Here is a 16083-nt window from a genome sequence, read left to right on the forward strand (position 1 = left end):
GTCGCCATAATCGAGTGACGGATCGAGAGTGCAGATGTACACTTCACTTGGTTTGATTTTTGTAAGATGTTGAGGTAAGTCGAATTCTTTCGTTTTGGTGTTGTAAATATGGGTTTAGATTTAGAACGAGGGGTTTGATATTTTCTTTCAGGAATAGAAAAAGACCAGAATCGAAAAGAATTATGTTGTGATCGTGTGTGTTTAAATTTTAAAAGCAAATGCCTAATTATTTTTTGTTTTAATTTTCGGCTAGAGTTGTTAAAAGACTTTTTATAAACAGATGGTTAAACTTGATAAAACGGTTTTTTAGTTCAGGATTCTTCTATTTATCAAAAAAACTATTACTATCACCCGGGCAAGCCCAAGTATATTAAATATGTCCGAGTATATTATATGATTTGATGGACTCAAATTCTAATATACACGTAACAAACTGTAGAATTATTAAAAATGTTAAAAAAATAAGAAAGATAGTTTATCGCAAATTGTAAAAATATACAAATTTGTTTAAATCTAACTACACTTATATTCTCCACAGTTTCGATCTTCCAAGCTCATCTATAGAATTATCCTTTGTTTTGCACTTCATATATGGGTGGTAATATCTGCAACCGTCAATGAAATCATCAGTTAATAATAAACTCAAATTACAACACGTACTCTCCTTCCTGTAATTTTTTGGTGTTCTCGAATCAATTCTATCTCCCATCTCAAATAAATTATGAAATGTTTGGATCAGATTATTTTATTAAGATAAATGAAGATACACAATTGATAAACAAACTAATTGGGTTTAACTTCATGTTTGTGTACCTTATCATCCTGAGAATAACTTCCATGCAAATAATTACTCCAGGTTTATCTTTGAAATATTGGAACTCTAATCTATTATTTCTTCGACATGAATCAATAAAATTAAAGAGAATTAGCATAAGATAAATAAAAATTAATATAAATAAAGATTAGTCACAAACCTGTATAGACTTTTGAGTTTTGGACCTTTGGTTAGCCTCTGGATATGGCAACCTCTCAAAAACCAATGTAGAGGAAGAAAGACTACCAAAATCCAGATGAAAAATAAAACAAAAATGATCAGATGAATATTAGAAACAAAAAGATGAATAAATTAAAAGTTATGAAGAAAACAAATGAGGATAAAAAAAATAAAACTTTGGAGAGGAATACAAAAAGAGATCAAATAGGAAAAGAAAATGAATAGAATGAGAGTTAAGTAGGAGATGAAACTGTTATAAATTATAAAACCGTTCTGTTTTATCTTGGTTTTTGAACGTGATGGTGGTGGTTACACAAATTTAGGAATTTAGGTGATTACAAATTTTTTTTTAAAACTTAATATTTAAAAATAGAAATCGCTTATACATTACGATCATTTTTTTTTAATTAGTGGACTTTTATTTTTTAGTTAAAAAAGAAAAAAATCCGAAAAAAGGAAAAAAAAAAAATGAATTGCTCTGATACGATTTCTAAGGCGATTCAGCGGTTACTTTCTTGTCATCTTCTGATGAAGATTCTGACGGTTACTTGCGCCGAAGTGGGGCAGTTTTTTCAATCCCACGATCGAGCGGTTTCTTCCGGCGAAGGCATGGATACTTTGTACGAGGCAGCAGTTGAACAGCGATGGAATGCGCTCTATTTAAGGGTTCGATTTGGGAATTTTTCAGAGGCAAGTTTTCGTCGGAAATTTCCCAAATACTACCACTTCCGATACACGATTTACCGATTCTTCATGGCTGATAACATTCGCCGTCCTCTGATGCGAAGGAAACAAAATCTTCGGCAAATTATCTCTGCTTTACCACGTTCATGGGGCCTCGTTGGTTTTGTTCGGGGTCGTCTCATGGAACAAAGGCGCTTCCAATTCATTTTCCCTTCAGAGGAATCTCTTGAGACGGTGGTGCGTATTGATTTGCAGATCGTATGCTGGTGCTCCAACGATGGACTCCTACTATGGATCCTTTATCCCTCAATTTCATCCCTTTCTGGATCCAAATCCGAGGCATATCTCTCCAGTTTCTGAATTACGGTGTCATCGACAGTATTGCACGTTCTCTCGGAGATACAATGGACATCGACTTTGATGATACCTCTGCGAATCGAGTCCAATTTGCTCGTGTGCGTATTAACTGGAATGTTGATACACCTTCCAGTGAAATTATCAATTCTCTCCTGGAGTTAATACAATATTGGGGTTCTTCTATGAAAGGTTGAGAGGATTTTGTGAAGTCTGTGGTTTGCTGACTCATGACTCTGGGCGATGTCTGATTCAAAATGGTGGTCTCAACGACTCAGATGGGGATGAGGATGATGAGGAAGACATACCGGAGAATCATGGTAATCCGGGAGTCCATATCCAGGAAATTGATGATGATGGTAACCCCATAGGTGATAACCAAGAGGCGGAACCGGCTAACCCAGCGCCTAATCCAGAAGATATCCCAAATGAAATCCCAACTGCTGACCAAGAACTTTCTGATATCGACCCAGATCACAATGAATTGGACAATATCTCTTCTGGTTCGCAAGAAAATGAAGAAAATGGTGAGATGGAACTACTCAACCCTTTCCCTTCTTTTGTTTATGTTGCAGATGATGCCGCTGCTCCTTTTGGGAGAATGACTCGAGACTTACGCAAGAGGAAAAACGAAAATGACACATAAGAATCTAGTTCCTCCAGGAAGAGAAAGTGGTCAATGAGTGATGCAAGCGGATCGGGAACGACAAACATTGATGTTGAACAAGATGGAGCCGCGGTGGGGCCTGTTCCACCACCGGTCCCATGAGAGTTGGTTTTTGGAACTGTCAAGGCACGGGACAAGACCTGACAGTTCGACGCCTAAAAGAGATACAACGTTTGTATCTCTTGGACATGTTGTTCCTGATCAAAACGAAGCAACAAGATGATTACACTAGAGATTTGGGAGTTAGTCTGGGGTTCAATGATATGTGTATTGTCTCTCTGAGGAGGTTAAGTGGTGGTTTAGCTGTTTTCTGGAAAAAATATGTTTCTGTTCAAGTTATTTCCCAAGATGTAAGACTTGTAGATCTTTATGTTGAATACAAATCTTTTAATTTCTACTTGTCTTGCATCTATGGTCACCCAATTCCTAGTGAGAGACATCTCTGGGAAAAACTTCAACGGATATCATGTAACAGAACTAGTGCTTGGATGATGTGTGGGGATTTTAATGAGATTTTACAACCAGAAGAGAAAAAAGGAGGTAGACAGAGAAGCCTTTCCAGTCTCAGAAACTTTACAACAATGATAGAATGTTGTAATATGCAAGATTTGAAGTTTAAAGGGAATCCTTTCAGTTGGGTTGGTAAGCGACAGAAGGAAACAATACAGTCATGTTTGGACAGAGTCAACTCAGATTGGAGAGCATCGTATCCAGCCTCAGAAACAGAGTTTCTCCCGATTGCAGGCTCCGATCATGCACCTGTAATTATCGACATAGAGGAAGATGTTTATGTCAAAAGAGGACAGTTCAGATATGATAAGAGACATGTCGATTCAGAGGAGTTTGTTCAGGCTGTTAAAAGAGGATGGTCTACTGGTCGAATGGATACTAATAATAGTATTCATGACAAACTTCATCGTTGCAGAAGAGAACTTGCGAACTGGAAAAGAAGATCAAAGACAAATTCAGCAGAAAAAATTCAGACTATAAAGCATCAGTTAGATACGGCAGTGAGAAGCAATACAACGCCTCAGTCAGTGATCACAAGCCTAAGATACGAGCTCAACAAAGCTTATGGTGCAGAGGGACAATACTGGAAACTAAAGAGTAGAAACCAGTGGATGAACTTGGGGGATCGGAACACTAAATTTTTCCATGCCACAACGAAGATGAGGAAAACTCGCAACCGTCTAAAGTCTATGTTAGATGAGCAAGGTATAGAACACTTCCGGAATGATGCAATCGGTCAGGTGGCATAATCATATTTCACTAAGCTCTACACCAGCACTCAACATACCAACATAGATGATATCATCTCCGATATCGAACCAAGGGTAACTGATGATATGAATAGAGACCTTCAAGTACCAGTCACAGATCAAGAGATTAAGGAGGCAGTTTTTTCTATAGGAGCGGATAGAGCTCCAGGGTATGATGGATTCACTGCAGACTTTTATCAACAATTCTGGGAGGTGATCAGACCTGATGTATGTTCAATGGTTCGTCATTTCTTTGAACATGATGAAATGGACCACAGGATAAACAAGACTCAACTCTGCTTAATCCCAAAGGTTGATGATTCAAAGCTCCTGTCCGACTACCGACCAATAAGTTTATGCACAGTCAGCTATAAAATCATTTTAAAAATAATGATCATGCGATTAAAACGGTGTGTTGGAATGGTTATATCAGAATCTTAAGCAGCCTTTGTCCCTGGACGCAGCATATCAGACAATATATTGGTGGCACACGAACTACTTCATTCACTCAAATCCAGATGCGACTATCAAACAGGATATGTAGCCATCAAAACCGACATCAATAAGGCATATGACCGTGTTGAATGGAAGTTTTTAGAAGCTGTTATGACACAACTGGGATTTGCTTCACGATGGGTTAAATGGGTAATGGAGTGTGTAACATCGGTTTCTTATGAGGTCCTAATCAAAGGTTCACCCTATGGAAAGATATGCCCAGCCAGAGGACTACGCCAAGGTGATCCACTTTCTCCATATCTCTTTATTCTTTGTGCGGAAGTCTTGAGTAATATGGTTCAGAAAGCAGAAAGACAGAAACAGATTCATGGAATAAAACTAGCAAGAGGATGCCCATGTATATCACATCTACTATTCGCAGATGATTCCCTGTTTTTTTGTCGATCATCAAACCAAGAGTGTGGTAATACAGCATCGATATTTAAAAGGTATGAGGAAGCCTCTGGTCAGCAGATAAACTACTCAAAATCATCAATGATTTTTGGTTTCAAAATCCCAGAGTTGAGAAGACAAAGAATTCACCAGATTCTGAGTATAGATAAAGTTGGTGGTGGAGGAAAATACTTGGGTCTACCAGAACAATTTGGTCGAAAAAAAGTAGAAATGTTCGAGTATATAGTTCAGAGAGTAAAAGAACGAACAGAGGGATGACACTACAAACACTTATCTGCAGCAGAGAAGGAAATAGTCATAAAGGTGATAGCTATGGCTCTCCCAGTTTATTCAATGAACTGTTTCCTCCTACCCATTACTATCTGTAATGAGATTACCAGTGTGATCTCAAATTTCTGGTGGGAACGAGAACATGGAACAAGGAAAATACCTTGGATTGCTTGGAAAAGAATGACACTCCCTAAGAAAGAAGGGGGATTGGGTTTTAAGGATCTGCAAGCCTTCAATCTAGCACTCTTGGCAAAACAGGCATCGAGACTCCTCAACAATCCTAAGAGCCTACTGGCTCGTCTATATAAGGGATTGTATTACCCGAATGTACCATTCTTACAGTCACAAAATGAACCTATAGCTTCTTACGGCTGGAAATCAATTCAAGAAGGCAAAAAGCTGCTTCAACAAGGTCTACAGACACGACTTGGTGATGGTAATACTACAAGGATATGGGAAGATCCTTGGCTTCCAACACTCCCACCCAGACCTGCAAGTGGACCAATAATTGATAAAGACATGGTGGTTTCGGATTTATGGCTTGAGAACAAGAGAGAATGGGATCCAAATATTTTTGAAGGGGTTCTAAATCCTGAAGACCAGCAACTTGCAAATCAGTTGTATCTCTCAAAGCACGCAGAACATGATACTTATGATTGGGCATATACTCGACATGGTCATTATACTGTCCGGTCAGGATATTGGGTTGCTACTCATGTTCAAATACAAGAAGATGAGAGGATTCATCCCCCACCAGGTTCAATAAACCTCAAACAAGAAATCTGGAAGCTGCCTATCACCCCGAAGATTCAACATTTCCTGTGGAGATGTCTTTCTGGAGCCTTAGCAACTACAGTACAACATTTCCAGTTTGTCAGCGTTGTTGTTGCGGTGATGAAACTATTAACCATTTACTTTTTAAATGTCAATTTGCTGAAGTAGTCTGGCGTTGTATCAATACTACAATGGGAAGAGTATTGATATTCACTGATAATCTTGAAGACAACATCAAAATGTTGATCAATATCCAGCAACAACAACATCAACCATACATAGTACAATATCTCCCCTTCTGGCTAATGTGGCGGATATGGAAGTCGAGAAATGGTTTCATCTTTCGAAAAATAAACCGACACCCGGCTACCGAAGCAACTAAGGCTGAACAAGATATCAAGGAATGGTTCGACAATACAAGAAATGCAACATCAAGCAACCAAGAACAAAATCCAAGAAATGGTCCTATCACAAGAAGAAGACAAACTAAGAGATGGAATCCTCCACCAGTAGGTTGGTTAAAGTGCAATTTCGATAGTGGGTATGTAGAAGGGAAAACTTATACAAGATCAGGATGGATAATACGAGACAGTAACGGAACAGTTATACGATCGGGAGCATCAAAACTGCAACAAGCACATTCAGTTCTACAAGCTGAAGCCTTAGGATTTCTTAATGCTCTTCAGGAGGTTTGGAATCAAGGTCTCAGATATGTTTGGTTCAAAGGCGACAATTTAGAACTAATAAATTTGATAAACAAGCAGCAAGATCATCAAAGGATCCTACCACTACTCTTCGACATTCGATATTGGATGGCTAAGTTACCACACTCCTCATTGGGACACGTTACACGTGAAGAGAACAAAGCTGCAGACAAACTCTCTCATTTTGCTACAGAAATGTTTTCTCAATCACAAAGCTTTCATGTATTATCTCGATGGCTGACAGAATATTTGTAATCCAACGTTTGAATCAATAATCTGATGTGGCTTAATTTGATGAGACAGATGACTTGTGCTTTATTGAAAGTACTAAAATTGGATCGGACCAATGTTGACGGTTTCTACTTTCTATTAAAGTCCCAAATTAAAAAAAAAATGATACGTGTACTGTGTACATCATATGAAATTACTTTATTTAGAATTAAAAATGTTTAATAAATTTGGGATTAAAAATAAATGTTCCTAAGATTTTGGGAATTTCACCATTCGCAATTGGCTCGGATCAGAGAGGGATCAAGGGATTTACTCGATCAAACATGCTTCTCGATCAATGCGGAGCCGAGACGACAATAGAACCCATGGACCACTCATCGGTGGATTTGAAAAGTAAGGCGAGAAAGCGTAAGGCCGAGTTCGAGCCGGGAGAGGAGGACGAAGAGGAAGAGAGCGATGAAGAAGAAGAAGGCGTTGATGATGGGAGAGCCAAGATAGAGGAGGAGCCTGAGGCTAGAATAGATTTCTTAAAGGCGCCTGGGATGTGGACAGCTTCGATGGTTTGGAGTATTATTCATCTCCGGAGCCGATACTTTCATCCTCCGATGAAGAATTTTTCCCCGAAGAAGCTAGAGAACACTATCGCATCTTTAAACGCCAGATCATCGAGAGCAAGGTACGTCCCGTCCTATAGTGTGCTCTGAGTTTTCTTGAGCTGAAACAAATTTGTAATAATTGAATAGATGATGATGGTGATTTCTACTAATAACTGTGTGTGGTTTATTTTAGGGATTTTACGGGGGTCGTGAGCTTAAGCCAACTTTTCATTACAAAGGAATAAGTCCAATGAAGTTGGAGCAGAGAGCCCTTCCCAATCAAAACTACGACAAGAGATGGTTTATGTTTATGTTTGTCTCCAAAAACTCAACCACGACAAGGTTAATCATTACTTCTCTCTCTCTCTTTTTCTTTTCTGTGCCTTTCTTTAAAAATCTGTCAGTCTTCATACTAGCTTTAGATGGCCGGGTTAGCTTAGTTGTTAATCAAAGAAGACTAAAATCTAAATTCCTAATTTCAATTCTTTAAGACGAACTATAAAGGTCTTATGAGCTTTGATGAGGATTCAGTCTCTTATTTTTGTTAGGTTGACAAGATTTACAAGCTCTTCTTACAAGTTGGGTGGTTTTTTGGGAATTTTTAACCCTGATAAGTGTTCTGCCCCCAAGCCTGGCATTAACACCTTTTTGTTTTTTTTTTGTTTATTGTGGTTCTCTAGCATTCGAATGTGGAGTTCGTTGAAGTTGTGAGAGGTTATTGTCGCCCAGGACCTAGATCAAAGTCATACATTACCTTTATGGCCAGGGAGAAGCCTGATGGACCTCTTGTGGAGTATCAAGCCAAGTGTATGGTTACCTTGGACAGAAAGAGGCATCCCATCCTCTGTAGACCGGCTCCTACGCCAATGCCTTGATACCAAAAGTTGTTCAATCAATCAAGGTATGGGCTTCTCTTAGCCAACTTTTGTTTTGCTCTGTCTAGACTCAATACATGTTTAGAGAAGTATGTCATTCATATATGCTTTTTTCCTTGGAAGCTATGCAATATCACACGGTGCTTGTCATGCATATATAGATGTATTACGATATGAAGAAGAAGGAAAAAACAAAACAATATGTCTTGGCCAAGCATTCAGGTCATGCATGATTTCAGAATCATGAACTGGTTTTCTTTTTTTTTGTGTGTGACCTAGGATAGGATTGGGGGACTCAAAAGGATGGACTTGGCAAAGGGCGCTGTTATAACAAGTCAGATTATCTCGTTTCTAATGATCTAGTGGATGCAACATTTTAACTTGTGGTCTTAATAGTCTCGTCTGTTTTTGTTTGGTTATCTATCATGTGTCGACACTTCGGTAGTATTTATTAAGAGCACTATTTCTTTTCTTTTAGGTTTGCTTTGGTTTCAGTTTGTTTATCTAAAACTTGTGTTCATTACTGCCATACTTGAGGGAATAGAGCAATGTAGTTTCTCAAAGACGTTAACCATCTCTTTTTGTTTTGTTTCCGTTAAAAAACAAAAGGCATCTACTAGTTTTACTACTGGTTCATTGATGCTGCTATATATCATATTAATTAACTGATGAACAGTAATTTTGTTGTAATCCACCCAAAGATTTTTGTAAGAATGACTAGGTTAGATCCGCGCTACGCCGCGGGATACTTTTTGGGACACTTTTAGATATATTTAATTATTAAAAATATATATTTTTTTGAGTTGGATAATTATAAAAACATATTAATTATAAAACTATAGTTTATACTTTATACAATGATAAGATAGAGTAATCTCAAAGTCAAGTCTATGATGGCTTATAAATGTTTACATTTAAATCGGGTAAAATTAATTGTATAAATACTAACCCTAATGTATGTTATATTTTATTTTCTTTAACTTTTGTGGAAGATATATTAGTATAGTTTGAATTTGTGGTGTGTACTTTTTATAATTTTTACAAATTTGATCACATAATTGTTATATAGTGTTTTTTCTTGTTAGAAAAGTTATTACTTGTCAAACTACATAAGACCTGTTACTTTAATCTGGTTTTGTATGTTGAATAGCATATGGATTAATAATTGTCAAAGTAATATTTAAGTTGTAGATGATTAATTAGTTTTTACTGATTTTAAACTATAATATAAAACCTTCCATTGTGGAATTAAATATTGTTTAATTAGTCATTAGTTAGTGGTATTATATATAAAATCACTATCAACATTAATCTCAAATTTTATTTTATTTACTTTGTTGTGTGGGATATATATTAGTGTAGCTTGGTTATATGGTGTATTATTTTAGGAACAGGGTATGCCGCGAAAGTTATTGTGATTTGTGAAAACTGACAGGGAATGATGTACTGACATGCAAAAAATGATAACGTATATGTAGTTCAAGGCTAGATTTTGCAGAACCGAAAAGTATCATACCATATGCCTAGGAATAGTCGATATTAAAAACAAAAAGCCAAGGATTAAGAATGTTTTTCAACCTCTTAAGGTTTTACCAGGATGATGGATGTTTTCCCCAAAATCACTATTGTGTCTCTACCACCTTCAGAGTTATATATACCTTCCACACATCTTAACCATCCATAAGAAGGAAATAACCAGAAACTTTCAAACTCCCCATCGTTTTTGTTTTTGTTTTATTTTTGGTGAATTAGGAAATGTATATACTGTAGTAGTAACTCTGGAAAAGTATGCATATTCAGAAGAGCTTGTACTTAGACAGGCAAATGATGGGGCAAGAACTCTCTGGACTAAGTACAGACGATTTACAGGAATTGGAAAATCAGCTTGAGTTGAGCCTTCGTGGTGTTCGAATGAAAAAGGTTTTGATGCTGTGACGATATGTCAATTTTTGGAACCATTTAAGAAGTAATAGCTGTACTCTAATCTACTCTTTTCTTGCCTTTTGCAGGATCAAATGTTAATCCAAGAAATACAAGAACTCAGCCGAGAGGTGGGACTATGGTTACCGTCATATAGATTTTAGACATTTTCCAAGGTGTTAGTAAGCACAATGCTAAATCCTTATCTTTTCGGTTGCAGGGGACTCTTGTGCACCAAGAGAATTTAGACCTTCACAAGAAAGTAAATCTAATGCACCAACAGAATATGGAATTGCATGAAAAGGTACCTTTGAGGTTTTGGGAAGCATCTAGGAGTCACATGATAGAACAATTTTTCTCTTATCTGAGGATAATATGTGTGTGCTTATTCTAGGTTTCAGAGGTTGAGGGTGTGAAAATCACAAACAAAAATTCTCTTCTCACAACTGGTCTAGACATGAGAGATAACTCAAGCGAACATGTCCATCTTCAGCTCAGCCAACGGCAGCATGATGAGACGCATGCAAAAGCTATCCAACGCAACTACTTTTCCTTCATTGCATAATATATGTGGTGTGCGTACATACGCACACACACTTATGTTGTTGACATCGTCGGAATCATATCTCAATTAACTGTAGCAGCTTGTCACTGCATAAGCAAGGAAACATAAACATGATCAGTTTGCAATCCATTTTCTATCAAACACCTGCTTTGTAACTTTTAAAAAAAAATTGTTTATCCCTGCAAATAACCTTGGTTTTGGCGCTTAAGCATGTTAGTTTGATGATCAAAGGAAATGAGTGTTTTTCACATAAAGTTGTACACTTCCGTTGCATTCTAGCTTTCCAATCCAAATCAATTTGTAAAATGTGATAGTTAGCAAATATGAGAGGTGATTAATTTATTGGTCCCGTTATAAGATCTTAACAATGAAGAAGAACTACAATATTATAGCAGGCGCTTATATTACTTGTTAAAGTATACATAACAAGACACAAAACGATCCACCTTAAGGGCATTTGGATTATTATTTGTGTTTCTAAAGTAGTTTTTGCCAAGTTAAATCATTTTGGTAATTGCTTCTGAGCTAATTATTCTTTGACAAGGGTCCGTTAAACAGATATCATAAAAGACTCGATCAAACCTCTACTACATAGAACACAACTAAATGCATGCCCACAAATACCCAGAAAAGAAAAAGGAATGCTTTATTCAAGCAAGGAAAACTTGGTTCCAGAAAAGACTTACCAAAGTCCCACACAAAGGAATCTTGTGAGGCAACTGTTCAGCACATTGAAGTAGCAACTGTTAAAATGAAAAACAACATTGATGAGAGAAACCCAATAATCATAAAATCGAACAACGAAGTCATATTATTTCAAGAGAAGGTATGCTTACAGGCAAAACTTGGTCTCCAGAACGCTCGATTTCTCTCCTAATAACACCAGAACAAGTCTCCTGTGTATTATTTTACAGGAAAAAGTTGGGTAAACAACTACTTTGTGGAAAATTAAAATTAGAGTTTAAGAGGGAGGGTGAATCGAGAAGAGTACTGACGATATGGTCTTTGTAGTTGGAGGAAGTGCCGTAATCAGGACCCTTTTCGCCGATGCGAAGGAGAAGCGTTTTCAAATTCCTCATCTTGCTTCATGGTTCTGAAATTTCAAGCGAAACTTGAGCAAGAACGGATTGCAAATTGTATCAAGAACACCAAAATCGTTGATTCACACATCGTATTATTACAGAGTGGTGGTGAGTTCTTGAGACACGGTGAAGCGAGAATTGAAAAATCAGATTCCGGGTTGTTGAGATTTTGGGACCTTTTCGATAAATTTCAGATTATTAGAATGTTATTTGATAGATACAAAATTACAGATGATCCGTATTAATAATACAATGTTATAATTTCATTGGTTAATGTCACCTTTTGCTTCAAAACAAGAGCTGAGCTGTTATCACCTCGTGAAAAACCGATAAGTTTTGTTGTATTATTGATTGTCATTCATTCTATACAACATTTTGACGGAAACAAAAACAAACAACTACAACAACAACAATAACATTAACATAGTGTATTGTTCAAAATCAATAATCTTCAAACTCTCAAAGTGGCCAAAAGATATTAAACCCTGATAAGTAATTATAGATCAAATGTATATAATAGGAATTAAAACAACATATATATAAAACTCATTTGTTTCCGCCAAAGACAAATCCAGCGCCGATAACGAATCCATCACCGAGTAAACATCCACCGTAGAGGACAACTCATGAATCGAGTACACATCCACCGAGGAGAACACATACATCGCCTCCAAATCCTTAACCACTATCTCCTGCTCTTCAGCCTCAACCAGAACATGTTCCGAATGCCCAGTTTGTTTTGCTGCAACAAAACCCTAATTGTGAAGAGGAAGATGATGGCGAAGAAGAAAACCAAGAGCAACAAAACCCTAATCCAAATGTAGACTACCAAGATCTTTTGGATGGTTTGTTAGCTTTTCCAGGCCGACAACATCGACCACTTCTGCCTGAGCATTCTATTTCTAGAGTTGAGACTCTATGGTATAAACTCTCTCCTTTTGTATGTCAAATTTTAAACTCGGTATTGTGTCTTTAAGTGTAGTTTGAAAATACTTTCTATTTTTTTCGTTTGAGAATCTCTATTGCAACACAATAGAAACAACTTCGCAAATCGCATGAATGTGTTCACTTACTTCAGTTGTTGTTTGATATTTAATAGTTTCAACTCCATATAGTTTCAATAACTTCAACTCTATATTTAGTATCAATAGACTTACTCAGTTTATGTAACATGTTTAACCGGCACAAAGGAAAGCTCCTCGACCAATTGTTGGAATCTTTAAGAGATAGTTTGATGGGCCGTACTACAGTTGGACAATCTTTTTTTTGGACAAACACTCCAATACCCATTCTTTTTTTTTCTTTTTTTTGGCAACCACACTCCAATACCCATTCAAGAGCTATATTTCATGACATTTGCGGTCACAAAATAGTTTTGACAATGCCTTATTTTATTACTCTATATATGACTTAGTATTGTTGCTAACTAAACAGTTTTGTGTTATTGTAGCGGAAGTATAGCTCGTTAAAGAAATTTTTTTGAAGACAACCAAAAAAAGGATGAAAGACATTGTCAGTCAAGCTAACAGGAGTGGTGTAGAATCACCATGGACTCTGATATATTATGGGATTTTATGTGGGAACATTGGAATACCCCTGATGCCATTGAGAGGAGTGAGAATGCTTCACAGAGCAGAAACTCTACTCGTGGAGGTCTATGAATGCACAAACACTTAGCTGGTCAGAAATCATTTGTGCAAGTTCATTAAGAAATGGTAAGACTTCTCTTTCCATCCACTTCACCTTAAAGTTTTTCTAATATTTCCATGATTTAATATGTTTCACTATCATTGTAGGAGGAAGAGTTGGGGCGTCTTGTATCACTTGTTGAAGTGTTTCTTAAAACACATACTCAGCTCTATGGATCATTTGTGGATCAAAAAGCCAAACAAGTTTCTGAGACGTATGTGAAGACCATAGAAAAGAGACAATCTTAAACAGACGATGATGGTCCATATGGTTCAGAGAATTCCTCTGAACATTCAAATCATTGTACTTCTCCCTTGATAAAAGAAATGAAATCTTCCTTCATGTGATTTGTTTGTCTATTTTTTTTTAATTTGAAGAAAATGATGATTGTCTCGTCTGCTGAGCATGGATACTTTAATGAACAATGATGATTATGTGTGTGATTTTTCTTTGTGAAATTTGGTTTCTTAATCCGAATGATGATTAACATGATGTTGATTCTGCACTTAACAACGTGTTGGTTTTTTTAAAATTTTTTAATGAGCTATGCTTAGGAATCTATAATACTTGAAGTTGATTTTGTGATTAAAGTGTGTTGGCGTTGAATCAATTGTTTCTATCTTTCGTTTTCTGGTTTCATTTTGTCTGTGAACTTGATTACTAAATGTTTGTCTTTTGTTTTAGTGTACTCATACAGATGATAAAGACAACCAATTTGGCCTTGGATCACTTGTGGAAACACTAAAGAAAGGAAAAAGGAAAGAGAGTTATGCGAGCTCTTCTACATCAAATGTTATGGAGCTTCAAGATCAACTTCGGCGCAAGATATTTGAAAACGAGTCTGAGAATTCACGACGTGATGAGGAACACCGACAATCTCAAGCTCAGATGGAAAAGCTTCTCGTCTTCATGAAAGAAAAAATTTCTGACCTCTTAGTTTTTATGGCTTATGCTCCTGAATAATCCACACCTGCAGCCACCCAACCAGATACCGCGCCTGTAGCCACTGGAAAAGCCACCGGGGTAGGTACCACACCAGCCTCCAGTCCAGATGCCAATTCCCCTTTGTCTAATACTTCTTCCAACTAATGGACTTCCTTTTTTTCTTGAAAACCTTTCCTTTTGAACATTGCTTTTGTTTTCTTGAAAACCTTTGTTGAACACTGCTTTTTGTTTAGGATGATGATCTTTTGGTTTGATGCGATGGAAGTTTGCTTGATTAGTATTTTAAATTGTGATTTCTTTTGATTAATATAATTTCAAAATCTGAAATCAATCAGATTTAGGATTTCTCAAACGTGACTAATTTGTGACCAAACCAATTCTAAAAATGTGACCAATTTGTGGCAAACCAATTCAAAAGATGTGACCACTTTGTGACTAAACCAAATTACAAAAGCTCTAACACTCATGGCACAATCGTTATGAAAACGAGACTCCTTTGCGACTACATAAAGAGAGTCTTAACTTAGTTGCAACTATAATAAGACTAATTTGCGACTAATCTATAACTACACTAAACCAGTCTTTGCAACCCTTTTGGGACTAATTGTATTATTCAACCCAAGAACAAAACACATTTGCCACTATCTTTGTAGTATGTAATAATTCGCTAAACCCAAACTCTTCTGTTAGTCCCAAAACCGTCTCAAGGATAGGACTGTTAAGTACGCTCACAAAATTATCCTTAATTATACTTTGTTGCATTTTAGTCGGAAATGTGAAACTTCCATTATGGGCACATATTCGTCGTTAATATACAACAATATTTAAGAGTCGACAATCCATCGTAGATTAGCAACTTACGACTATTTTTCTATGACTAACATAAGTAGTTGCTAAGTAGTCCCAAAACCCTTATTTGCAACTACTTGACGACTATTATATAAGTCACAAACGATATGTTTTTTTTGTAATGAAACTGATAAATATAAATATGACATGTGTCCTCATAGTTTTTCATGGGATTCTGGCAATATCTTGTTTGAGAAACGGCGTCTCACATTTAACCCAAGTTACATCTGTAACTTAGTAATTTAATATTGTGATTGCACATTTTATAGTTAGAAGTGTCAAAAGAGATTAACATTATCATCTAACTCATCTTCCATTGAAATAATCAATGCTAATTCTGACATATCCCACCATCTCATCCGCAATATCTTAAAGTTGTTTTATCAAGATAATTTTTTTTGGCACATTTAAAGATTTTAATTTTTATAAAATTAGAAGTTTTTAATATATTAATTTTAATTAAGGTAAATATATTTTACAACTATTTGTTTCTCCGATGGATTCTATAGGGGATCCAATTTTTGTAACTCGCTGACTTCCAGATGCTTCTGTTTTGGTGCTGTGAAAAAAGGTTGAGAGAGGGAATTCACCGGAAACCACCTCTGTATTTTGATTGATAAACAGTCGTCGGGATATAAAAGGTTCAAAAGAGCTTGGAAAGCTTGAAAACAAAGGGAAAAAATTGGGGAAAACTTTTAGAAAAAAAAAAAAAAAAA

General features: G+C 36.5%; 2 protein-coding genes and 2 long non-coding RNA genes across 5 annotated transcripts; 3 read left to right on the forward strand and 1 right to left on the reverse strand.

The window, feature by feature from the left end:
• On the forward strand, positions 3281–3958 carry LOC104709766. Its single transcript, XM_010426328.1, has one exon. The coding sequence runs from the start codon at positions 3281–3283 to the stop codon at positions 3956–3958; it is 678 nt and encodes a 225-aa protein (XP_010424630.1).
• LOC104707721 lies at positions 5944–6913 on the forward strand. Its single transcript, XM_010424145.2, has one exon. It carries the CDS (start codon positions 5965–5967, stop codon positions 6868–6870), a length of 906 nt encoding a protein of 301 aa, XP_010422447.2. The 5' UTR covers positions 5944–5964; the 3' UTR covers positions 6871–6913.
• LOC104707722 lies at positions 6978–8891 on the forward strand. Of its 2 annotated transcripts, none has more exons than XR_754696.2 (4): positions 6978–7522; positions 7636–7784; positions 8123–8343; positions 8597–8891. It is a non-coding gene; the product is annotated as an uncharacterized LOC104707722 (long non-coding RNA). The 2 variants fall into 2 exon arrangements; XR_754697.2 differs by lacking the exon at positions 8597–8891 and adding an exon at positions 8441–8574.
• On the reverse strand, positions 10548–12078 carry LOC104707723. Its single transcript, XR_754699.2, has 4 exons — positions 11798–12078; positions 11639–11698; positions 11489–11545; positions 10548–10888 (listed from the first exon to the last, which is right to left on the reverse strand). It is a non-coding gene; the product is annotated as an uncharacterized LOC104707723 (long non-coding RNA).

This window comes from Camelina sativa, chromosome 8 (assembly GCF_000633955.1).
Source record: "Camelina sativa cultivar DH55 chromosome 8, Cs, whole genome shotgun sequence".
Lineage (NCBI taxonomy): Eukaryota > Viridiplantae > Streptophyta > Magnoliopsida > Brassicales > Brassicaceae > Camelina > Camelina sativa.